At 47.7% G+C, this 25,144-nt stretch overlaps 2 protein-coding genes and 1 long non-coding RNA gene across 6 annotated transcripts; 2 read left to right on the forward strand and 1 right to left on the reverse strand.

Annotated features, from left to right (window-relative positions):
* Window positions 1-870: 870 nt before the first annotated feature.
* Window positions 871-5,766, forward strand: POU2AF2 (POU class 2 homeobox associating factor 2). Its single transcript, XM_057316699.1, has 3 exons — window positions 871-907; window positions 3,445-3,749; window positions 4,989-5,766. Exons 1-3 carry the CDS (start codon window positions 901-903, stop codon window positions 5,388-5,390), a joined length of 714 nt encoding a protein of 237 aa, XP_057172682.1. The 5' UTR covers window positions 871-900; the 3' UTR covers window positions 5,391-5,766.
* A 5,020-nt stretch (window positions 5,767-10,786) lies between these two features.
* LOC130544570 (uncharacterized) lies at window positions 10,787-22,782 on the reverse strand. Its single transcript, XR_008960959.1, has 4 exons — window positions 22,566-22,782; window positions 20,898-21,744; window positions 17,675-20,193; window positions 10,787-15,051 (listed from the first exon to the last, which is right to left on the reverse strand). It is a non-coding gene; the product is annotated as an uncharacterized LOC130544570 (long non-coding RNA).
* On the forward strand, window positions 16,057-24,716 carry POU2AF3 (POU class 2 homeobox associating factor 3). Of its 4 annotated transcripts, none has more exons than XM_044386672.3 (4): window positions 16,057-16,949; window positions 20,882-21,053; window positions 22,444-22,673; window positions 24,047-24,716. In XM_044386672.3, exons 2-4 carry the CDS (start codon window positions 20,966-20,968, stop codon window positions 24,416-24,418), a joined length of 690 nt encoding a protein of 229 aa, XP_044242607.1. In that variant the 5' UTR covers window positions 16,057-16,949; window positions 20,882-20,965; the 3' UTR covers window positions 24,419-24,716. The 4 variants fall into 4 exon arrangements, with proteins under 4 accessions (XP_044242607.1, XP_026361580.1, XP_044242608.1 ...); XM_026505795.4 differs by having other exon boundaries at window positions 20,886-21,053; XM_044386673.3 differs by having other exon boundaries at window positions 16,060-16,949; window positions 20,999-21,053.
* Window positions 24,717-25,144: the final 428 nt, after the last annotated feature.

The following is a 25,144-nucleotide window of genomic DNA, read 5'->3' on the forward strand; positions in this document are numbered from 1 at the left end:
TCCTAAGCCTGCAGTAACAAAGTGCCACAAATGGTCGGGTGGGCTTAAAGTGACGGAAATGTTTTATCTCACAATCTGGAGACAGAAGTCCAAAATCAAGGTGTCAGCAGGGCCAGGCTCCCTCCGAAGGCTCTAGGGGAGCATACTTCCCTGCCTCTACCAGCTGCCGGTGTTGCTGGTTCTTACCCTGAGGTCCTATCACTCAAACTTCTGTCCCTGTCTTCACGTAGCCTTCTCTCTTCTGTGTCTGTCTCTGTGTGTCTCACTCCTCTTCTTAGGACACCAGTCATGTTGGATTTAGAACCCACCCCAATTCAATATGACTTCATCTTAATATAACTAGTTATATCTTCAAAGGTCCTGTATGGCTATAAATCACTTGATCTATAGTTGATATTCCCACGAACAATAAAAAACGAAAGACAAATTATTCTGTTTCATCTAACCTGTACTTTTAGCATGTTTACCAGAATCTAACTTTGGTTTCTCTCTGTCTCTCATAAAACTTTGTTCTCTGATACTTGAATATTTTTTTAAGATTATTTATTTGAGAGAGATAGCATGCGAGTGGGGGGAGGGGCAGACGGAGAGAATCTTGAGCACACACACCCCTTGCCCTCCCCCACCGCTGAGTGCCTGAGATCATGACCTGAGTGCAAATCAAGAGTTGGGCACTTAACCTACTGAGCCACCCAGGCGCCCCGTGGTATTGAATTCTTAATCTTGGTTGCCCTCCTTGTTGAACCCCCAATATGTTTCTTAGTATCAGAAAATAAAGCTTGTAAAATGTATTCCTAATCTTTTTTTTTTTTTTAATTCACACTTGCAACTAAGGACAACACTTGCGCTCTCTTTGCCTTCCAGAGCAGCGCCCGCGACGCCCCGCCTGCGTCTGCTCACATGCCAGGTGAGTGCTTGAGTCCAACCAGCAGCTAATTAATTCCCTTTTGCGTGTAAGTCAGGCACTGGGGCTTCCATTCTTTTATAACGGCCTTACAGCACTTTGGAAACTTTACTTTTTCAAACTAGGTATTTTTAAAATATAAAATCAGGGAAGACAGACCTAATTCAGTCATTCCTGAATTCAAAGTTCCTTCTGTCTTGAAGGCAGCCTTTCCATCCCTTGCCCAGCAGAAGCTTAGTGAGCAGAAGCAATAGTAATCAGCCCCTTGATACAATTTTAAAATGTCTAAAATGCTGGCACGGTGATCTGATAGATTATGCACCTGCTTTAGAACAGAAAGAGACTGGTGGGCAGATGGAGGAACTACCATTTATTGGGTGCTCTCTATAGGTCAGGCACTTAGATAAGCATCTGGTCCTCATTTCAACACATAGGTCTCATTAAATACTCCTGCAGGGATGGGAAAGGGGCATTCTTCTTAGTAATAGGGTTGGGGGTTCCCATCCACCTGTGTGCATGTGCGTGTGCCCGCGTGCGCACACACACACACACACACACACTCCTTTCAGATCCCAAACTCAGAAGTGGCATAGGCTTTCTCAATAATTTTAGTAAGCTTCAGAGCTGGATAAGGAGAGGAATGAGAGCAATAGGAGATCTCACGTATCTGAATGTCTCATGGTGTATGTTCTAATCGTGTTTACCATCACCGAATCTGGTTACATTTGCTCCCATCTATAGAAGGACATTTTTGCAGCTTCTCTTGCTATCTCAAATTGTCCTTCCCCTTTTGAAGGAGAAAAATATATGCTTAAGAGAGCACAGGTTTTTTTCTTGGTGGTTGTTTTTATTTGGAAATTGGAAGCGAAGATGTGAGATCCTGGATGCCTTCTTTACCTATTCCTCATTCTCTTCTCAGCCTTAATGACTCCCATGGATATAAATTCATGGCATGAAACAGAATCTTATCTATTGATATTAATTTTCACTTGCACAGATATTTTTCTTCTATGGAAGCATGCTTATGATGAAACCCCTAACCGCAGCTGTCAAATTCATGAGCAGATTAGAAGTTTGGGGCTATGGAATTTAAGATGAAAGTAGAGTGAGTAGAATTTGCTGTAAGTTTCTATAGGGAGTTTTGATTTCCTCTGAATGCATGCATAAATTTACATATAATTGTTGAACACAGTATTATACTGCTGGATTTACAGCAAATGTATGAGACGTAAGCCCTGCCCCGTGGAACTGCCCCGTGGATTAGAAAGAGGGGTGTAACTCAGGTGAGGGAGCAGTGAGCATAATATAAAGTGTCACACTGTGTGGCAAGGGCCAAAGAGCCGTGTAGGTGGAGTAATGTGTGACTGTGTCGTCATAACAAAGGAGAACGGTCTTCTCTCCCTGTGGACGCGTAAGCAGAGAGGGCGGGGACAGAGTCCACAAGTGGCCCACTCTGGTTGGGGGAAGGTAAGAAAGACAAGCGCCTGCATCTTCCTCCCCGCTCAGCCTTTTTGTGACCTCAAGGTGTAGGTCTCAGCTAATTAGACCACGTCCGCCACCAGCTGGAATCATTAACCCACCCACTTTACGGAGCTTGAGTCTATGTCCCCGAATGTGTTCTAAATGATGATGTGTTTCCTGCTACCGTGGAGCTGCTGGGTCTGAAAGGCTGTACCAAACACCTCTCTTCCCTTATGGGACAATTTTACTGGCCTTGCCATGAGTGAGACTCTTCTTAGCTTCAGCTTCTTCCCCTGTTTTCCCCCAAGGGAACCTTTCTGTGCGAGGTCTTCTCTTCCCAAACTCTCCCAGGGCCCAGGTGAACTGAGTCAGGGACTCTGCATGGACACAAGAGGGCAGCAAATAACACGAGACTCTTCAAAGCCAGAAAACACATTTTTTTTTGTAGTCCTCTGACTTGGCGCAAAAGCTCTATCATCCCAAAGCAAGCGAGCCATTTCTTGATGCCTGCTAGGTACGAGACATACGTTGGAAGGTCAGTATACGAAGAAGTAGAAGCATGCAACCTGCCTCCGATGGGGGTGGGATTGTAGTAGCCGCGAGGTTAGAGATCCTGAGTCTCAGACACCGAGCCCAAGGGCAGCCTGCTGCTAGCCGTCCTGCGTATATGGGGACCGGACTCAGACGCTGGGAAAAAGACCCTTCATTCGACAGAATGTGAATGGCGAGGGATTTCCTTTCTCTTCACGCCCAAACTTTTCCTAGGGCAGTAACCGGAACACAGGAAGTGCCTAATGTATGTTGAGTGAGTGAATGAGAAGAGTTACTGCACCATCTCAAATGAACTCATCTCCAAAGGCAGAGAGAAGGTTAAACATATTAGTTATTTGGGCTGGACCAGTTAAACGGGGCAATGCAGCAATATTTAATGCTTTTCAAGACCTGTCTCTACTTAGATGCTCGTCTTGGTGACCGGCCTGCATTAGACCGCTTCCCCGTGGAGAGTGTCAGCTGCCACAGACAGGCCCGGACTTCCCATGGCGGAAATTTTTGCCCGTTTGTTTTCCCTTTGGCCGCAGGTTCGCCGGTCATGTCAGGTTACTATGGGGTCAGAAGATCGTTCCTCTCCGACTCAGACTTCCACAACACTAAACAGTTCGCAAGCGACATGTGCACCTCGGGCCCAGCGGCCAAGCCCTTTGCCTGCGAGGCCCCCGCGGGGCAGAGCCACCCAGGCCTCCTGGATCCCTACTTCCCGGAGCCCTACGGAGACCACCGGCCCCCGGGCCTGACCCCCAGCACCGGCTCTCTGTTCAGCGCCTCGCCCCTGCCACCGCTCCTGCCGCCGCCCTTCCCCGGGGACCCCACGACGCACTTCGTGCTTGTGAGTATGCAGCTCTGCCACGGTTAGGGGGTAGCCGAGGGCTGGGCCCGCGCGTCTGGGCAGTCCGGGCGCCTGGCCCCAGGTGGAGGCCGGGTCTGCTCGCCCTGCACACCCCTGAGGCTGCTGCACCAGGACCGGCTCCGAGGGGCCTCCCTCAAGGATTCCCGCTTCCACGACCTCCAGTGGGTCTCCCCAGGGGCTTGGGAGGGGACGACTATATGGCAGGGTTTGTATCCGTTTTGTTAGTACTCTGCTGATTTTGCCCGATGTTCCCCCATCGTTCCTCCCTCACACAAGGGAAGACACTGAGGTCCCATCTCCCGCAGACTAGGCTGTAATCTGCCCGCCGGAGCCGGCGCTTCAGGCCTTCTGCCCTCCCAGTCCCCGAGCCGCCCCTCCCCACCGTATTTCTACCCTATAGAATCTGGTTCTCCCCCGATCCCAACAAAGAGGTGAGTTCATAAAGATCTGAAGAATACTGACACCCATCTTATGGAAAACTGTAAAGCCTTCAACTACAAAGGAATGACTCTCTAAAGATGGGACTTTAGACTAAAGGGGGGTGAAGGGGCTGGGAATTAACATTATGGAGTATCCACTCCAGCCAGGAACTTCTGTGTGCCTTTGTTCATTTAAAACTTGCAACAACGCCAGATATCCTTATTAAAGCCCCATTTTACAGATGAACGGAGTGAGGTACTCAGAGTCAGGAAGGTAGTAACTGGCACAGACATGGACAGAACCCAGATCTTTCCAGCTCCAAGCCTATGGAAGCTCCTACCCCTTGGCTCACGGTGGGCAGAAGCCCATCATGTAGCTTAGAGACCTCCTTCTTTCGGGAGTAGCTGGAGCTGACATCCCCAGCGTGGAAAGGGCATTTCAGGACCCCGGGTGTTGTGAGGCTCAAAAGGAAAGCAAGACCTAGTTTGTTGGAAACGGTAAAATGCTGTATTATTGTTCATTCTGTTGTTCTCTCATTTTACTCATTTAATGTTGTTTTCTGGGAAAAGAATTATAATGTATATAGGGAGTCTAATGCTAGAGTCAGAAAGGAACTAAAGCTCTCACTGCTGGTGTCAAACACCAGAGGGAACTACCTGGTAAGGAGGCGGGGACGGCAGAGGGAGGAGACCGGAAACAGGCCGCTCTGGAAACTGGCAGCCAGTGTTGCTGAGGAAATCTGTCTGCACCAGAGTACCCCCTAGTGACTAACCCCAGTGACCTTTCCATTCTCCTCAGAGGGACTCGTGGGAGCAAACGGTGCCCGATGGTCTCAGCCAGGCCGACCCTGTGCCCACCGACACCCTGCAGACCCTGCCACCCAGCGCGGGCTGCCTCTCCCAGCTGGAGTCAGGGAGCACCACCCCGCACAGGAGCTCCAGCTGGGGGGCCCCCCTGGCTGGGGCTCCGTCCTACTCTCTGCATGCGCTGGAGGATCTGTACCACGTGCCGGGGTACCCCACGCCACCCCCCTATCCCTTCACCCCTTTCATGACGATGTCCAATGACCTACCACACAAGGTGGTGCCCCTCTCCCCAGATGAGGGGGCAGACACCTCCGGCCTTCAGGACCCTACTTCATGGACCAAAGAAGAGGGGAACATGGCGTGGGGGTCGTACGAATGCCGCAGAGCTTACTGAGGGGTGCCCAAAGGACTCCTGCGTGCTTTTCTTTGAGCTGGGTTCTGTATTTCACAGATCGTTTGCAGGGTGTTTCCAGCTCATTCAGAGCTGGATTTTAGAATAGGCCATCATGCCACCCTTTGTAAGCGGACCACGGCATTCATTTGTAAGCCTCCTTCCACAACCCCACTGAAATACAACGTGACGTTAATTCAGGATTTCAGGGACTGTATTCTAGTGAGACACCGGGTACTCATGTGTCGTTGGAACTTTAGTAACCCATTACGTTCTGAATTTCTGTTAGCTTTGAAATACCATTTTTAGCGCTCATATTTTTCTTAAATTACATTTAAAAAGTTTGTGCGGATCGTGAAATATACTGATTTTCCTGTTCCGTTTTTCTTAGTTATGAACTAAGTGTGTTCTATAATAAGAGAGAAAGCATAGGATGTAATATAGATTAGGGCACATAAAACAAAACTCATTTTATACCATGTGATTTTTTAAAGAGGAAAGTATTGGGGTGCCCGGGTGCCTCAATCAGTTGAGCGTCCAACTCCTGATTCTGGCTCCAGTCGTGGTCTCAGGGTCGGGGAATCGAGCCCCATGTCGGGCTCTGTGCTCAGTGCAGAGTCTGCTTGAGATTCTCTCTCTCCCTCTTCCTCTGCCTCTCCCTGTCCTTCTAAATAAATAAATAATCTTTTTTAAAAATTAATTTAAAAAGAGGGAAGTATTATTATATGTTTCTCTCCTTAGTGACTTGTAAAGGCCCAGCAACAAATACGGCACCATATGTAAATGCTTTATTGTGGTTAAAATACGATGAGGTCAGGAGACTGTCGCTTCGTAAATACATAGCTTTGACCCCGCCCTAAAGTCTAGGATGTCCAAAAATGGGTCTAATCCAAAAAATGATATGGGCCCAAAACTTTCTTTGATCCATCGTAGCCTTAATTAAGCCAGACATTGTTTTTCCGATGGAAAAACCCATAGTCGTTAGAGTGGATTAGTAAAAGCAGTGTTCTGTGATCCAATAAGAATAAAGAAAGAAAATGCCGAGAGCATAGCTGCGCTGTTGGCAAGAAACAACAGACCACAAAACACCAAGAAGTACAGGGGCTTTGGAGAAGGACCTATGGCCAGGTGTGCACCAGTAGCCTGACCCACAACATGTGCCGTTTGAAGGAAGACCTTGCTGGTGGCTCATTGGTCCAAAACGGACAGCTCTTACCACGTATAAATGAAGACGCTGACATCTGGAGCCTCCCTCTGTCTCCTGTACATTTGATCGGGGTAGATTCCTTTGCCAGTTGAGTTGACAGCAACTCCCACCCAACAGCGGGCCTGGCTGTAAGTCAAGCCTGTCATAAAACCTCACACACACTGACTTTGCAAAGCATAGGTCAAGGCCCATGGGTCCCATCCCCATGCCTTCTACTACTTTCCTGCCACCTTCCTTCCTTTATTCCCTTATCACATTTTCCTGACCCCTCTGGTCCCTCTTGACCCAATGCCTTTTCCTTCCATCTCCTGGGGGCCCATTGGTTCCACCCGGTTCCACCCGGTTGTCTAAAGCCACTCAATACAGTTTCTATCACATCTTCTCTTACAGTGTCCTATGCTCTACCCCTGGTGTAGGAGTCCAGAAAAAACAAATACGGACAGTAATTCACACTTAGAAGTGGCTAATTGATACTCCTCCTTCTCTGTGCCTTAGTGGATATCTTCTGGCTAAGCAAATACACTCCCAAGTTATGGAGTGCGCATGGAAATGCTTGGATACGGAGCCTCATGGGACAGAGCATTCCCAAAGGAGCAGGTCAGGAAGGAACATTAATGGTCCCCAGACACTGGGCTGCCCTCCCCCGGGTCCCCTGCCCTACTTCCTCCCTCTCACCACACCTTGTCACAGCCTGATCTCTATTTGCTCCATATTAGCTCTTCACTGGAAAAGGGCAAGTTCCACTGCGGGCAAGAAAGCTACTTTTTAAGTCCAGTGAGACTTCCTCAGTCCTGGTCCCAGGATCTTTGGCAGAGCCATCTGTCATCCAGGTCCCTGCATCTGAAAGAAGAGATCTGGGTCTCAAAAGCCATTTTTTTCTAAATTGGTTGTATACATTTCATAATAATTCCAGTCATCCGCTGCTGACCATTGTTACAAAGTAGCACACAACACAGTTCTCCTGTGTAGACCATGTGTCCAGACCTCCGAGCGGAGGTAAATGCAGGGAGTGCAGTGCGATCCGCGTTCTTCTTAAAGCCTCCAAGCCCTTTCATGGTGCTTCACAGAACTAATTTACAAGAAAGGTTTATATTGCATCTAGTATCCATTTAAGCTACCTGGTCTAAAGGGGGTGGAGGCCTGGGGAGTGGTGTTAGTAATGCCAAGTGGTAAATGATTTGGGGGAGTTCTAGTGAGCTTGACAATGTGTTTCTATGTTATTACTATATTTCAGTTTGGTTCAGGTTTGTTGTTCTGGGAATTGGCAATACTTTGTCAAAAAGTGAAACCAAGCTACAAAATTACGACACAGAAATGAATCCTATTTCTCTATCCTGTTTCCCACTCAAGTATGCTCTATGTCCCTCTGCATGCTGGGGACTTAGTCTGGTCATAATAATGCACGATGCCAGCATCAGGGGGAAAAATGCTCATCCTCATCTCCCTTTCCTTCCCTATACCTGCTATCCTCAGATTCCTAACTTTCCTGGAGAAAGCAGGGAAAATCAGAGAACTCAGGTTCAAAACACTATCTCTTTTAGGTCCTTTAAGGTTGAAGGTAAGCAGAAATGGTGGTGGCAAGTTCATGTTCCCCAAGAAAGCTGGCTAGATAATAATGTCAGAAGAACCAGAAAGCGAATTTGCCCCTGCAAACACTGAAGTATACACAATCCTCCCCAAAATCACTGGAAACAGACAGTAAAAGCATGTAGTTGAGAGTGTTTGTGTTCCTCTTGTAATGTTATGCAAACTCCAGGCAATGAAAGAAAACCGCATCTTTACCTCGTTTGTTTTATAAATGCTCTTAAATGAGCAGTATGACTTGCTACAGCTTCGTTAATAATAGAATATAATGGTACTATTGTGGTAGGGGAGGAAATTCTCTAGTACTCTAAAGTACTAGAATTCTCTGCAAGAAATTCCACAAAGGGAAAAGAATTCCTAATCCCAATAGTAAAATATACACGTACATACATACCGATGTACACACACACACACACACACACACACACACACACACACACACATATATATATAACTGTTTGAGCACCGGGGTAGTTCAGTTGGTCAAGTGTCTGCCTTTGGCTCAGGTCCGGATCCTGGGATCCTGGGCTTGAGCCCCGCGTCAGGCTCCCTGCTCAGGGGGGAGTCTACTTCTCCCTCTGCCCTTCCCCTCACTCTTGCTTGTGCTCTCTCAATCTCTGCCCCCCCCAACTTTTCTCTCTCTCTCACAAAAATAAATAAATAAAATCTTTTAAAAAATAAGCATTACTAGTATCTTTGTGCTCTTTTTTTAAAATATGTAAATCTCAATACATTCACAAGAAATAAAACATCAGTAACGCTTAAAAAACTATTGATGAGGGGCTCCTGGGTGGCTCAGTCGTTAAGCGTCTGCCTTCGGCTCAGGGCGTGATCCCGGGGTCCTGGGATCGAGCCCCACATCGGGCTCCATGCTCTGCTGGGAGCCTGCTTCTTCCTCCCCCACTCCCCTTGCTTGTGTTCCCTCTCTCGCTGGCTGTCTCTCTCTCTCTGTTAAATAAATAAATTAAAAAAAAACCCAAAAAACTATTGACGGTTCCCAGGTTTAAGTCACCTTAACATTATAGTGATTCTACCAACCACACACCAAAATCATACTTTCTTTAGGTCCTACCGTTGGGTTCTGTCTCCAGTATCTTTTCTATTCAAAACATTACACTGATCCTTCACAGACCCTATTTGGTAAGTACCGACCCTAGACAGCCTAGATGCAGGATCTCCACCGGAGCCGAAGAGCGAGTCTCTGACCAGACTTACCAACCAGGGGACTCAGGAATGGCTCAGCGATGTGTCTCCAGCATCTGGCTTAGTGCCCAGCATAGTACAGGTGCTCACTAAAATTCTTGTTAAATTGAACTAAAATTATACCACAAAAATTATTAACTCTTTAGACCCTGACTGTGGGTCACATCTCTCTGAGACTGATGTGTAAGAAAACCCAACCGCGTTTAGTATTTCACACTAGCCATAGTCTCTGCAAATGTTGATAGTAGGAGTGGTACTATATCTAAGATGATTGGCTTAGTATTTTTAAATTCCTCTAAGAAGGAATACTACTGAACTTTGACATAGGACGGAAGAATGTTTATGTATTCATTTAGTATCTACGCGTACTGTTGCTAAGAAATCTGATGAATAAAAGTTATTCAAAGTTGGGTGTTATCTCTGGTGTAAATAAAACAAATATGATAAATAGATATGGAACTAGAATCCCTAAAGATCAGGCTAAGTAAATAAGAAGAAAATCTTCTAATATTATCTGTAAATGATGATACCATATTATCTTTGATCTTGGATACAAAAGTGTCCTCTACTCTTAACCTCTGACAAATAAGGGGTGTGGGTTTGCAATACGTACTATCATTGTTAGTACATTACAGGCCAAAAGAGGAGGACAGTAAAAAATCTTTACAAGTTCCAAAAGGAAGAAAATATGGACAAAACAAATGATATTTAAGAATTAGCTCTTGTGTCTTAGGAAAACTGACCTTCTTCCTAACGAAATACTTGAGTGGAATAATCCAAAAGCTTAATGCTTAGTAAATTAATTTAGTCATAAATGAAAGATCATTTCATTTTTTTTCCTTCTGAACCTTGGTAATATATTCATAGGCTTTTAGTACCGTCATCTTCATATGCTTTCATATGTCTCAAATATTGCATAATAAAACTGTTTTAAGTAAAAGGTAAACTTTTCAAGCAGTATCTGACAGTATTTTCCTTACTTAAACGATAAATTATCAAATGTTTATTCCCTACAGAAGCATCTTAAGGAAAAGTTAACACTTTGGATATGTTTTACGGGAAGAGCCTGAGTGACCACCAGTCATTAAACACCTTCCATCTGTGAGTTTTCCTGGTCATTTTCATATGGACCAAACGTTCACTCTGGGCCCAGGAAGGGCTTGTTTCTGCCATGTTTTTGGAACTTGATATTTCCCACAAGGTTTGGTAACAGTGTCCCAAAATCAAAATGACAAAGGAACTTTGCATTAATAAAGAGAATTTTAGAGCTGTAGTCAAATTTGGAGGGAATAAACCCCCTTTTTCCTTATACCGAAAGTCTTTTCATATTCATGAAATCTCCTACTTTGGGGGGAAAATAAAATGCTCTGCAGTGTCATTTGCATATGAAAGCCTGCCAAAAAATTCAGTTAAATATTCCATTTAAAACTTTAAAATAAATGTATTCTATTCCCACTATTCTGGGTACTCAGTGACTCTAAGAAGGTCAGTGACAAACTAGAGGGTTTCTGAGCTCAGTGGCCCAGAGACCTGGAAAACTAGAATATGTGAAAAACTAGAGAAACTACAAATAATAAGCCTCAAAAAGAAATGGCCTGGGGCAGGGGCAGAGCTGGGCATGACTTCTTCAGGCCTAGCATGGGGCCTGGCCAGAGGAGGTGATCAGTATCTCATGTTATTTACAGAGCAGCTGATGGCAGAAACCAGGATTGATTTGCCTTTGTGTTCCTGGTGCTTGCTATCATGCCTGGTACATAGTTGGTACACAATTAATACCTAATTGGATTTTGGTTCAATCAATGATCATTCTATTTAAATGGTGGAACAGGCTAGCTTACAAAGACAGGGCTCCCATTTCCTCCACGCATGTCCCCCATAGGCCAGGAGCTCAGCCAAGTGGTGGAGGGAGCCAGAGGCTGGCTGACCACCAGCAGGAATGTTGGAAAAAGACTCTAAGACTCATTCAACAGCTCAAAGGTCCCTTTCAACATCCAAACATCAGGACCCTGTGTTATATTTTTAAGCAAGTGAGCCTGTTAAAGCCTGTTGAAAGCTCACAACATTTTTTTTTCAGTCTTTTATTAAAACCCCAGATTGATTATCAGGATTTCAGGGCAGACACCCTGGAGGTGACAAGGCCCCCAGCGAGAAGGAAAAGTCCCTAGTCTGAGAAGCACAAACTGTAATTAGCTTAATGAACAGCTCACCCTCTCCTCCAGCCGGTCTCCCCTTCAGGGGTTCTGGCACCCCCAATCCTTACAGAGTCCTTTCAAGTCGGCATGCTGTCCTGCCTGGGTCTCCTCACACACCCTGACAGGAACACAAACAGCACAACCAAATACTTTCACATGCACGGAGCTGACAAGCATGTTTGCCCATCTCACAGAATTTTTCCAGTGCTGGTCACAACTCATTCGTGGGTCAGCAAATTATCTTCATGACGCCCAACCAGCATATATTTTTTACAAATAGAATGAAATGGGAAAAAATAGGATAGGAAAGGTCAGAATGCCTCGTATACATAGGTGTACATTGTTTCATGAGAGATTCGTTAAATAAACACGTAAGGGTTGTGATACAGTATGTGAGCGTGTGAAATGGACTTATGATCGTGGGTTCAAGTCAAAAAAGGCCGAAAGCCTCTGTTATAAAGGATCAGCAAGACAGCATTGATGGTGAAGAGCAAGAGCTTTGGTGGCAGATTTACCAAGTTTGAGACCCGGTCCTGCCATTCCTGTGCTCGGAAATCTTGGGCGTGGCCCTCGCCCCTCGAGCCTCCTCCGTGACACGCGGAGTCTATACAATACAGTGCCGGATGTCCAGTAAACACTCAACAAATGACACGGCTTAGAAAATTCTCCTGTGAGGACCATCCAACTCCACGGGGTCTCGGGCTAGACCTGGTTGCTCCAGGCTCATGACACACACGGATCTGTAGGAGTCACGGAACTCATTAGAAAGGACTCTCCTTTGCACCCACAAGCACGATGACTGGATCTTAACTATCTGTGCTGGGGTTTCACAAGGATAGAAACACATGATAGAAACCCAAACTCCTTCATGTCGGGGTAAAAACCAGGAGACGTATTTCTCAAAACGGGGCTCAGGCCTGAGGAAACCCGGTTTTCTGAGGTTGCCGGCCAGCAATGGCGCTGGAACACCCATGCCGAGCGCAGGGGCCAACATGGAAGCCCCTAGAACTGCTGCCGTGGTTCAGGCAGAGGCTTCTCAAGGAAGGGACAGAGGTCTTCGTTGTCTCCACAGACCCTGTGACTTCCAAGGACCTCATCTCTCGTGGCCCCAGCCTCCGCCCGCCTTCTGCGAATACCCTGGAGCCAAACATCAGCATCAGCTGCAGCGATGAGGCCGGGGGAGCTCAGTGGCCTCCTGGCACCGCTGCCCATCTCCACGCAAAAGGAGAGGTTAGCAAAGAGAGTAAGCCTGAAGAAATGAGAAAGCACCCAGAACAGAGGGAAACTGACACACTCGGGGGGGGGGGGGGGACAGCAATGCAGGCGAGAAACGGGGAAGGCAGTGACAGGAGGTGGGATGAAAGGAAGAAAGAAAAAAAGAAAGAACGAGAGGGAGGGAGGGAAGAAAAGAAGGAAGGAAGAAAAGAGAGGGTGGGAGGAGGAAGGGAAAGAAAGAGAGAAAGAAAGAAACTAACTTGGAAAAAAGTAAATAGAAAGTCCAAAAGAAAGATTTTACAAAGCAAACAAAAAATAAGTGAAAAACAGAAAAGAGAAAGACAAAAGAGAAAAGAAGTAATGGATGAAGCTTTGAGGACAAGAGACCCTCCCTGTGTCCACAGTTTTGTTCACTATTCCCCAGACGGGCAGGGCAGGGAGAGAGGAAACAGGGGGTCTCTGAGCTCCCAGTGTCCTTCCCCTCCTCCCGAGTCTGGTCCTCAGGCCTGAAGCCCATCAGGAAAACTCAGGACACAGGCTCAGAGGCCTCCACGGAAAGAGACTGCAGAGGCTGACAGATTCCAGCTGGGCTAGAGACAAACACACCCCTGTCCTGCCCTCCAGGGCCAGGTGCCATCTCAAGTGTTCCCAGCCCCAGTGCCCTGCCAAGCAGCTCCTCCCCACCCCAGACTCCAATGCCTGGTCCCCTCGGAGAACCCCACTCCCCCATCTGGGCCTGTCCTGCCTTGCAATGGACCCATTACCGGAATCCGGATGATTTTTCTGGGGCCTATGGGGCTCAGCTCCCCTCTTGGCATTTCAGAGAACTCAGGGAGCAGAGGCCTGTAACCATCGTAACCATCACCTGGCCTGGCATCCTGGGAATGTCTTGGCTTATTTGCAAAGGGAACCCCAGCCGGTTTCTCTGTCTTCTGGGGCTGCCCTCTTCCCTCAGGGACTAGAAGGGGGTCTGGCCTGGCACTCACTTCCTCTCTGGACCACTCCTGTTTTCCTGAGCTTCCAATCACAAGGAAGAGGCACCACAAGTCCTCCGACAACATAACCCAGCACAGTTGTGTCGTCTGGGAGGGGCTCAGGCTTGCACCAGCCTGGCAGCCTGGCGTCAAGAATTTCCTACCTCTCACGCAAAGTGAGAAGGCCTGAACACAAATCCATGTCCTTTCAGCCAAAATGAGCAGGAGTCAACCTAATCATTGCTTCTCAACACATGCTCCTGCAGCACAAAGGGCAGGGACGGCTCAAGACAGAGAAAGAGGAGAGGAGGGGGAACCTCACAGTGCAAGAGACGCCAGCCTTGGAAAATCTCGAGGGTGAGGCCCCACAGACATCCCAGCTCCTGGTGGAGGAGCAAAGGGTCTGAATGGGCAGGCATTCTGACTTGAACCGGCAGTGTCGGGAGCCCAGGCAGAGAGCTGACCAAAGGCAGGGAAGCCACGGGTGGCCAGGCGGGGCCAGAAGGAGATGAGACACAGAGCTGAGGCCTCTGCCAGGCCTGAGGCCTGTAACCTGGAGCCAGGGTGACTCCCTCCTATGCCGAACCTGCTGGCTGCCATGTTCACTCCCCGAAAGCCGAGATTTTCCCTTAAAACAGAGACTAGGGATACAGGAATCAGTCTGATGGGCCAGCCTGGCTCGGGCGGTCATGAAGGGCCCCTTAAGTCACTCGGGGCTCCCGGAGCTGCCTTTGAGGCAGAAATACAGAGCATCTTTGAGGACTCCTGCTCTGTCTGTGGAAAGGTGGGCAAAATGTTTAAAATACACTAAAAGCAAGGCCCAGGACCCAAAGGGGTCTCACTCCCTGTTTCTTTGGACTGTCTGTGGGGAGGCTGTGTGCAGGATTTCTGCAGAAGATAGTCCATTTTGTGAAGCCTTTGAATATTCAAATTGAAAGTATCGCGCAATCATTGATTGTCAAATCATGGGTTTCTAGAGGTTTTAAATACTTGGCATGAGGGGGAAAAAACTCAAACCTATACCCGAAGGTATAAAACATTAATTCTGTTTGTCTCCTGCTCCAGGAACCTGGGTGCAGCTGGATGCTTTGTGAAACTTTAAAAATGCTGCATCTCTGCTTCTCTCCCTGCACAGGAGCCCTGGGAGGCGCCGAGTCCCTGCAGCTTCAGCATCCAGCCAGCGCCCCAGCGTCTGCTGACCACCATGTCGGGTAACTGGGCTGCTTCTCCTGGGGTAGGCTCACGCGAGCCAGGGGCCTTGCGATCCGGGTGTATTTCCACAGCTTTTCCTGCACAGAACAGAGAGGCACAAAGTCAGGGCATGCGAGTATGAGCCGGGGATCCCGAGAGGGCACGGGCCACCTCTGGCCGCTCCCACTCGGCGCCTGCTCCCCAGGCCAGAGGCCCAGAGGCCCGCTGGGCCACTGCGGACGTCCGCGTACCCCGGTCCCCCACCCGCCCTTCCACTTCACCATGGCTGTGACCCTGGCACTTCTCGGCGCGGACTCTGCGTGCCCAGAAGCGGCGGCGGGCGGAGCTAGAGGCTCACGGTGAGCCCGGGACTCGAGCCGCGCGCGCCGCCCGCCGCACAGGTGTGGGCGGTGGCAGCCCCTCTGCGGCCCCGAGGCTGCACCCACTGCCCACCGGAGCCACGAGCCGCTCGGGGGGGGGGGGGGGGCGGCTGGGCGAGACTGGACCGCCGCGAAGGCGCGGAGCCCAGGCCTTGCGGGCCAGGCGCGGAGTTCCGTAGGTCTGGGCGGCGAACAGCGCAGCCTCCTTTCCCGGGGAGACCCCCTAGCTCCCCGGACCCGGCGCGGGGGCTCCCTGCTGTCCGGCTGCGGTCTCGGCTGTGACCAGGCGCGGCGCTGGCGGCCCTGCTCTGTGGCCCGGCGCCCGGGCTACCCGCCCCTCCCCGCGCAATTGCCCCGGCGCTCACTCCAGGGTCGAGGTCTGCGCCGGAATCGCCCGCGCTCCCGCGGCCGCCCCCGATCGCGAAACCTCGCCGGCCCGGCCCCGCATGGCCCAGCAGCCCGCCGAGTCTCACCTACTCACTGCGGCTCCGCCGGGCCGACCCGGGGCCGCGGCTGCCCCGCTCCTGGCGCGCCCGGACTCCCTCCCCGCCAACCCTCTGGCGCCGCTCGGCCTCCCCGCGGGCCGCGCAGTCGGGCCCGGCCCCGCCAGCCCCGAGGGCGGCCTCCCCGCGGGCTGCGCCGTCCCGAGAGCCCCGCTCGGCGTGGCCGGAGGCTCGGTGCGCTGCGGAGAGACGCCTGCACCAGAAGGGGAGGGCGTGGGGAGCGACGGGAAGAAGGGAGAGCTGGAGCGGGGGCCCAAGGAGGGAGGAGGAAAAGATGGAGAGCGGGAAAGGCGGAGAAAGGGGGCCAGGGAGACGGGCCGAAGACAAATTCGGGAGGGGGGGAGTGCGTGCCCCGGGCCTGGTCCCTTTCCTGTGGTCGGTCTAGCAAGTCCCTCAGCTGCCCGAGGACAGGGCTCTCCAACCCGCCCCCCACCCCCGCCCGCCGCTTGTCCCAGGGCTGGCTTCCAGACCAAGGGCATGTAGAGGTTAGAGCCTCCCCAGAAGCCGCGCTTGGCCTGGTAGGGAAGATGAGGACTCAGATCTAACACACGGGTGGGAGCATCGCGGTGGGGTGGGCTGCGTCACCGGCTCCAGATCAGAGAAGGCGCCCCTGCTTTGGCCGTGGGCCCCTCCCAGGCCCATAATTCCCTCTCCCAGGCTGGGCCCAGAGCCCGCGGTTCCCCTAATTTAGCCAAGGTGGTGAGCTTCCCTAGGCTGCTCTCCACATTCCTGAGCAGAAAACCCTGTGTGCTATTGGTCTAGGGATAGGGCCTAGCCTGGGGCGGGTGGCCCCACAGATCTTCACAGGTTCTGTTCCCACTAGGGCCCTGAAACCTGCCCAGCTTCTCCTCACCCTTTCAAGTTGGTGAAATTTGGGGTTCCTTCCCACCTGTCTTTCAGCATTCTCCAAACTTAGAAACCTGGCCTCCCTCCTCATAGCCTATAAGGAGGACCCCCCACATCCCAGTCTGACATCCAAACCTCCCATTTGACCACTGACTCAGTTGCCTTTCCCCAGAAAAACCGAAGGTGTATCAAGGTGTCCGGGTGAAGATAACCGTGAAGGAGCTGCTGCAGCAGAGAAGGGCCCACCAGGCCGCCTCAGGGGGAACCGTAAGCATAAGCCCTTCCCTTGCTCCCCGCCTTGCCTTCGGCCTCATCTAACCCTGTGTCTGGAAAGGTGTAGGAGGTCACAGTAAGCTCAGTCACCATCCCCAGACCTGGCCAACTTTTGTGCTGCATGTCTTCCCAGTTCAGCGCAGGAAGCCACAAAGAACAGCTAGAGCATGCTGTGGGGCTCAGGATCTGGGGGGAGCTCCTCCCTCACTGATCATAGTTGAATGTAAAGGGCTTGTCGGCCAGGTGCAGGGAGAGCAGCAGCCAGCAGGTCAGCAGGGTGTTATTCTGGTGGGAAGACCGTGCGTGTGCCCTCACACGCGCAAAGAAACTCTCTCCCAGAAACTCATTTCAATTTAGCGCACCCTTCAAGGAGAGAAGCTCTGTGGAAATGCCCCCTGCTTCTCATTCTTATGAAACCCAGCCTCTGAGGACATTTATCCGTAAATCACCAGGCATAGGAAGTTCCCAGCAGAAATGGGCCATGCATCTGCAGAAGAGACAAGTCGGGGTATAGAACCACCTCCTTCATGTGAAGCCTTAAGCAGTTCCAGGTTATCACGAGGTGATATGGGCAGGCATAAGGGTACCCTGCCACTGTATATACTTTCTAAAGCAGACAGTACTGCCAAGAGTGCTCAGGGCAGCAGCAAAACTAAATAACCTAGTTGGGCTTCTCCTCCAACAGAGGGTAATTCATCGCTGAAAGCCCTTGATCGTACCGTTGCTTGTGGGTTGCTTGTGTGGATGTGGGACGTGACAGACGAGCCCACATCGCCAGTGTTAGGATTGGTCCTGTCTCCAGCTTATTGGCATTCTCCCCACAATGGTTTCTTAGCCTGGCGCTGTTTGTATGCAATGCACAGCTTCCTGAAATGGGCCTTTGTGGGCAGAGGCAAATGATACAGGAGTGATGAGCACAGGTTCTAGAACCAGTGGACTGGGTTCAGGTCTCAGCTTCTCTGTGGTATGTGCGTGTCCTGGAGCAACTCCTCGGGCTCATCACCTGTGTCCACATCTTTAAGCTGGAGACAATGGGATTTTGAGGGTTGAATGAGTTATTGCATATTAAGCACTTAGGAGAGTGCTTTCCATTTAGCAAGTGCTCAATAAATCTTAGCTGTCATTATTATTACTTGTGAAAAGCAACTAAAATAAAATTACAACCAAGAATTAAAAGCCAGCTATCCAGGAATGGCCCTTCGCTCCCTTTGCTCAGAGTTTCGAGCTCAGGTGTAAGCTTGCTGTGATTAGCCTGTAAAGCACAGATTTTTTTTTTTTTTTTTTTTTACATTCATTGGAGAAGTTAGTACCTCCATGTACAGAATTCTAGCCAACACCATAAAGCTTCCTCCCATTTGCAGAGGGTTTTTACAGTGGTTAAGAGAAAGCGCTCTTACACACTCATTATTTCATTTAGTTCTTATAACAACCAAGTGAGGTAAATAGGGATCTGCATGCTTCTATTAGAGCTGAAGTTCAAAGTCTTACAGTTACTAAAGGCAGAGCTAAAAATAGGGCCAAGGTCGTCTTACTCTTAATGTAAAAAATACAAAACAAAACAAAAACAAAAACCATTTCTACCTCTGGGCTCCCTAAATTCATCCTTCTGCAGATCCAGCTCTGCTGAGCGGAAGTCTGGTAGTCTCAACCATCACTTCCTTCAGTAACAGAGATGGTTATAAAATTAATAAAACCAGGAACAAGGGAACTGGGAAATTCCTCTGATGCAAAAAAAAAAAAAAAAATCATCAGGATGGTCACAACAAAGTATAATCTTTCATTAAGGAGTTTGGTATGTGGTAGAATTCTGCTTCGATGCACCTGGAGAAGTCCCACGTGGGCATGGTGATTTTATTTTTGTTGGCCTCTTACAGGTTGGTTTGGCCACTGTTCCCCTTGTTAGCTAACTGCGGGAATGAAAGCAAAGGGTAAAACATTTCACTTGTGTGTCTTACCAGTATCCGTTTCCTGGAGCTCTGTGATTTATCGAAGTTTTTCTGAATTCCCCCCCCCACCACCACCACCCCCAAGAAATAATAAAGCAGTACTTTTGAACCAATGCCTTGCAGGGACATGCACAGAAAGCCTGCTCTTGGCTTCCTGGAAGATTATATCGGCCCGTGCCCTCACAGGCACAGAGAAGTAACACACAGATGATTTAATCAGGAGAGCCAGATGTAAAACCCCTCACTCAGAACCATCAGAAGGATCTGGGATTCTAGGAAAGCGGTGAGGGTACACTCAGCCTCAAGGAGGCCAGCTGTCAGGGGAAATTGTATGCCTGCTTCTTGGTATGGACCTTTTGGTTTCCCGAGATGATCTCCAATTTGTTCAGTGGTCAAAGGATGCCTCTGGGAAGCTTCAAGACAAGGAGAGAGTTAATTCTATCAAATATACAAAGCAGGAAGCTATTTATCTTAATTTGTTATACAGTCAGAATAGTATCCACCATTTGAAATTTTAAGAAGGCAATCATGAATGGAAGTTATAGATCGAGGCAAATGCCAGGTGACAAAGAGTGCCGGGAGAAATGTGTGCATGCCAGATTTTTAAATTTGATCTAAAAAAACCTTATTTTGGCCAGATCAATTTACAAACACCCCCCCCCCCACACACACACACACACTTCTTTTACCTTTAGGAGAAAGGGAAACTTGAGTATTTCTGAAAAGATACACTTTACCCTTTTATAACCAATTTTTTAAAAACAGCCTTGATGTGTTTTTATAAATTGTAGAGTGTGGATTTTTGTGCCGTTTTGAAACCTAAGAGAAAGGTGCCTTTCTTTGTATTCTTGGAGCAAAGTAGGAAGTGAACCCATGACTAGAAAGATAATATCGAGCAGGAGACTGTAAACATACCTGAGGGAGATAATGTGGGTAGGCGGACAAACAGACCGTTCCCGGGGAGGAATGGGGTTAATGTGAGCTCTGCCGTGAAGCAGATTTTTTAAAAACCCACTCCTTCCAAGGTCTTCAGCTCAAGCTGCAGCCAAATATTTGCATGAAGAGCTGGTGAAGGATTCCAGCTTCCTGGTTCATGACATTACGGCATGGATCATTTTCAAAATTAACACCACCTCCTGTTTCAGCAGCGGCTGGCAGGGGTGCCCTGGCGGAGCGCTGTGGGAGTGAGTACAGCTGGGGATCCCAGAGAGAGGTGGGGTGAGCTTGGCTTCCCAGCATAGACCGCAGAGCAATGCTGGTCCCTTTAAACTTTAAAGGCACCATCTGAAACCCTAAAAAAAAAAAAAAAAAAAAAAAAAATCCTGAATTACTCAGTACAATTATCAGTTCAATGGGAAGAGACAGGCTGCTTTATTTTAAATAGTTAAGAGGGTTAATCTCATAAATGTCACTAAATCTCAGGTATTCAGATAGAGTAGTGAAAAAAGCAACTCATATAAAGAGTTGAAATACTTCCCGAGCATTACCTAGAATGTAGAGAGGCTTCAGCTCACTGACTACAGTTTGAAGAAAGTATTTTCTACTGTAATATTTCGTAGCTAGTAAACACGTGCATAGTTTTAGCTCTTCAGGATTAGCAAAGTTAGAAATTGTGTCCTTTTGGGAGAACAAATTCCTAACGCTAAGCAGCCAGAGAGTATATGAAAATTTTGAAGAAAATGATGGACTAAGTCACAAATGGTTGGGATTAAATAAGTTAGCTCTTATTCATTTTAAATTGAATCATTTAATAGAAAGGCTGTTTACTGGGTATTCTCGAACTATTCCATTTCTCTGTAATATACAAATCATTTACATTCATTTTTATCTAAATTTAAATTTAAAATTTAAGTGGGAAAATTTGATATTGGGGGGAAATAACCCCAAGCCGACATAAGAGCTGAATCTAAAAAAAAACAGAACATTGGTTGTATGTCACGATAGCCACCTTTTTTTTTTTTTTTTTTTTTTTTTTGGAAGAAAGAATCTGGCTTACCTTAGAACAGAAGGCAACAAAGTTCATGGGAGAATGTCTTCGCTTTCCCCTGAGAGCACTTTGAGTTCATGAGCTCTGTGGTCCTGTTCTTGCTTTCGCAGCTGCCCGGAGGCAACGGCGTCCGCCTTCCAGACCCAGTCCCACCATCTCCTGCAGGTCAGTACAACCAGCATCACCGTTCCCCCCAAACCTCTTTCAGAAGTCCATCTCTAAGTCTCTCAGTGCTTGATTCGGGGGTTAAGATAGACACCACTATTTAATTGGAATCCAACCAATCAGAAGGTGAACGAGGCATAGGGACTCCAGATACAAGCCCAGCAAGGGCACATTTTTGTCCTTGCTTCTGCAACATCTGTTTGCGGCTTCCTGTCCTGTCCTGAGAGCTGGTTCTTCGCATGTACTGCAGTCCCTCATCGCCGAGTCACTAAACTTGACTCACAGATCAGAATCGTTTTCAGAAACTTGTTATCCTTTCTAATGCACTGTTAGGTGGTATACAGGACACCCTCGGGTTCTAGAATACTGCCTTTGCTCCTGTTGATTAAGTGTCTAGCCAGCCACCAACGGGGCTTCCTTCCCCTTCTCTCTCTCGCCGGGAAGCAGCTCAAACAACTATGAGTGTTCTCAGCCCAATTCGAATAATTGTGTTACCTGTGCCAGCCAGCAGTTCGGTGCTTCGTGTACAAGGAAATCTGTGCTTATGGTAGCTCGCCACTGACCGTGCCACTTTCTTTTAACCTGAAGGAACCTTGAGGCTTCAAAAAATGCAGTGTTCTATTGTCCTCTGATGGATGCACTCTAAGCCTGTCTTCTTTGAGCATTTAAGGCCAGCAATCAGAAAGCGAACCTATTAATAATAAAAAGGCAGAGGAGTCTTGTTTTCAGAATAGGTTTGTTTGGTAGCTAACAATTTATTTTAATTTTGTTAGCATGTGAACATGTTTCCTAAGGAAACATTTTTGCTTTTTGTAATTTGTAGCAAGTACTACTGATTCACTTCACATTCTTGGTTTCTGTTTTTATCATTTGCATTGCCATTGTATCACTCCTCGAAGTTTAAGTTACTGAGTAAGCATGAAAGTTTAGGAAAGCAATAAGCCTAAATCAAGAGAATTGATTCCCATGACCTCAGAAGCTTTCCTAAAGCCTCGCACAGTGTGGTATGTTACTTCTGAGAGGTGAGGTTTACTTGAACTGCAGATGGGATGTTGATGCCTCATAGTCCAAGAAAATAGAGCCTTGAGCCATTATTTGACTGTGACAGTTGGACACAGGTCGGATTGTCATTCTTTTGATTTTTGCCCTGGCCACATTTACAGCCACTTTCCACATTATTAACCAGATTCGATCCACTGGGACTCAAATTCACGAGGGCAATGAAAAAATACAAATTGCCTGCCTGTTAACTTTTCTAGAACTTCATAAGACCCCCTTCTCCCCTAGACGTGGTAAATATTCAGAATATAGAATTTTATTCAAAGTCGTAAGTATAATTTTTAAACAACAACAACAACCACAAAAATCTCTTTTCCCCTTTCTCTTCTAGGGATGTATTTTGAGACTGAACCAGTTTCTTCTGTGCCCAATTATTTTCAACCCCGAGAATTTTCCAGTTGTGTTTCTTGTGAAGAAAATACAAGCTGCCTCGACCAGATCTTTGATTCCTACCTTCAGACAGAGACACACCTGGACCCTTCGTTCAATTCCACGCAGAGCACTCCGCACTATTGCCCTGACAGCTTCCAAGCTGCCCCTTTCTGCTTTAACCAGAGCCTGGTAATCTATCTCAGTTCTTTACAAAACCTGATTGTTGCCTACTCTGGGGTAGTAATGCTTTGTAAGAGGGTTTGCATCATCTCGTGAGAAATCACAGGAACACTATCAACCAGGAAGGCATCCAGGAAATGAGCAGAGAGCCATTGAAAACTCAGTGGGGGTCGGGGTAACCACACATTGCAGGGGGCAAACCTCTGGATACACGAGTGATTATGGTTTCCCAAGGCGGCTACGCCCAAGTCAAGTGGTGTGTGGCAATAAAAAGAGGTTTCCTGGCAATATTCACTGAATGTTTTTAAACTCTAGTTAAGACATCTGTGAATTGGAAATCATTGATTTTAACAGTGGTCCTTGGATTTTCTGGAAAATGGCATTAAGGCTGCGTCTACACAGTACCAAACCGTCATTCCAATGAGGGGCTTTTGTTTCCTTCTGGAACTGAACTGGCTCCACTAACTGGTGGTTTGGGTCTGGTGTAGACACAAGAACTCATTTGGGTCTGAGACAGCTAGTAAAAAAGGAGCCCTCATACTTCAAAGAATTTGGATTCTCTATTCTTGATGAACCTCATGTGTCTGAAAATATGGTATTTAAAATGGAGTAGGATTTCCATTAGTAGACACCAGTTGTTTGCAATGTCTTTTAGATACTCATATAGTTTTTTTAAACTTTTTTTTTAACATACATACTTTTTTCTTTTGCTTTGTCAAAAGTCTGTGTAGGTATCAGACTAAATTTTCAGGGTATAAGAAATTAACTCCACAGGATACGCACATAGGACCCCAGTCATCGAGTTCCCTTCTGGCTTCCAAAGAAGGCTTTCTCAGTAATAACTGGAGGCCTGCTTAAGAGAAAGCAGAAGGTACCTTTCTCCTCTGGGGACAAGACTTCCGCGACTGTAAGAGTAGATGCACGTCTTGGAGTCTCCCAGACACTGGCTCCCTGAAGACCCCAGTAGCACCTGTGTGTGCTCACGTTGTTCTCCACGGTCAAGGGTGTGGAGGAACATCCAGGGGGCCACCTGCCGCTTATATTGTGGCCCACAGCAAGATTGGACGTGCAGGTGACTTAGAGCACAATGGGATTTTGTGGCTTAAGAACAAAGCATCCTCTAAAGCCTGGTTATAACAAAGGAAGCCAGTGAAGCAAGGCGATTTATTGTTGGGGAAGAAAAAGGCAAATACAGAATAAGGTGTCCTGAAATCATGCAGTCAGCAAATAAAATTACTTCTGCAGCCCTGGGTTGGGCTGGGTGTTGTGTTGTGTTGTGTTTTCCCCCCTCATGTTCTTTCTCGGAGTTAATAAATCCTCTCTATTCAGCTTTTTTAATCTTGTCTGAATGATCAAGTTCTTTGTTCCTTGGCTTTCTCCAGACCCCAGGATCGCCTTCGGATTCCTCCACTCTGTCTGGTTCCTTAGACTACAGTTACTCGCTGGCGCAGGCATCTTCGTGTGTGCCGGAGAATTACACTTCTCCCCCTTCTCTGGACACCAGAAACTGTGGCTATCCCCCGGAAGACTACGCCTCCTCGCACTTGCCCTCGTACACGCAGTACGACTGCTTCTCCTCAGCCAGCAGCTCCGTCTGCTACTGCGCGTCCTGCGAGGCCGAGCACTTGGACACCCTCAGAGCCGCAGAGTACTTCTCCTACCCCAGCGCAGACTATGTGAACTTTGCCCCCTCAGCAGCCACTGCCAGCGAGTTCTATAAGAGGGGAACAAACTGGGACATCTGCTATAGTTAATAGCAGTTACGTTACTTTGGAACATGGCGTGAATATCTCTGTCTTTCGGCCACACCAAATGACAACCGGAAGTATGCAGCCTGTTAACAAAATATCACAAGCCCGGTTCCCATGTCACATTTGCAATGTTCTGATGGTCACTTACGCATTATTATCAAGTCCTCAGACCTGGTCTCTGTGCCACTCCTACTTTGTACGCTTACAGTTACAATTTTTGTAGGGAATGGTCAGTTGTTTTACTTTTCTATGTAATGAACAAATTCTAATTTTTTTAGCTAATAAATTTTGTATTATTAAACATTGGCTTATTATTTTTTTTAATTTTCTGATAGTTTCCAATTGGTTTGAATAATAACAACTAATTCTGGAAATCACCAATTATTTTTCAGTAGTTTAATCTCACTTATTCTTGAATTTTAAATTATCTTAATTTGGTGAGATGCCTCGGCTCCCGTAGAGATGGAGGGTGGACACAGCTGTGATGGCTGAAAAGGGGAGGCAGCCTCACCTCCAAATGAGGGTGTAGATCTTGGAGCCACATCAGAGAAAGACATTTATGAATCATTAGCTTCTCATATCTAACATTAGTCAACGAAATATTAATATGACCAAATGGCACATCTTGCCTATAGCAATATTAACCCATAGATCATTCTTTTTCATGTCCAAGGTGTTGTTTTGTAAACTTTCTGGGCAAATACTTGCTCTTTTTTTTCTCTTGAAAGC

This window comes from Ursus arctos, unplaced genomic scaffold, assembly GCF_023065955.2.
Source record: "Ursus arctos isolate Adak ecotype North America unplaced genomic scaffold, UrsArc2.0 scaffold_22, whole genome shotgun sequence".
NCBI classification, from domain to species: domain Eukaryota; kingdom Metazoa; phylum Chordata; class Mammalia; order Carnivora; family Ursidae; genus Ursus; species Ursus arctos.

Coding starts and splice junctions, on each gene's coding strand:
- POU2AF2 (XM_057316699.1), top strand. Junction 3,750..4,988: donor CCACGACGCACTTCGTGCTT/GTGAGTATGCAG, acceptor CATTCTCCTCAG/AGGGACTCGTGGGAGCAAAC.
- POU2AF3 (XM_044386672.3), top strand. CDS start 20,966: ATGAGCTCTGTGGTCCTGTTCTTGCTTTCGCAGCTGCCCGGAGGCAAC. Junction 21,054..22,443: donor AGTCCCACCATCTCCTGCAG/GTCAGTACAACC, acceptor TTTCTCTTCTAG/GGATGTATTTTGAGACTGAA. Junction 22,674..24,046: donor TCTGCTTTAACCAGAGCCTG/GTAATCTATCTC, acceptor GGCTTTCTCCAG/ACCCCAGGATCGCCTTCGGA.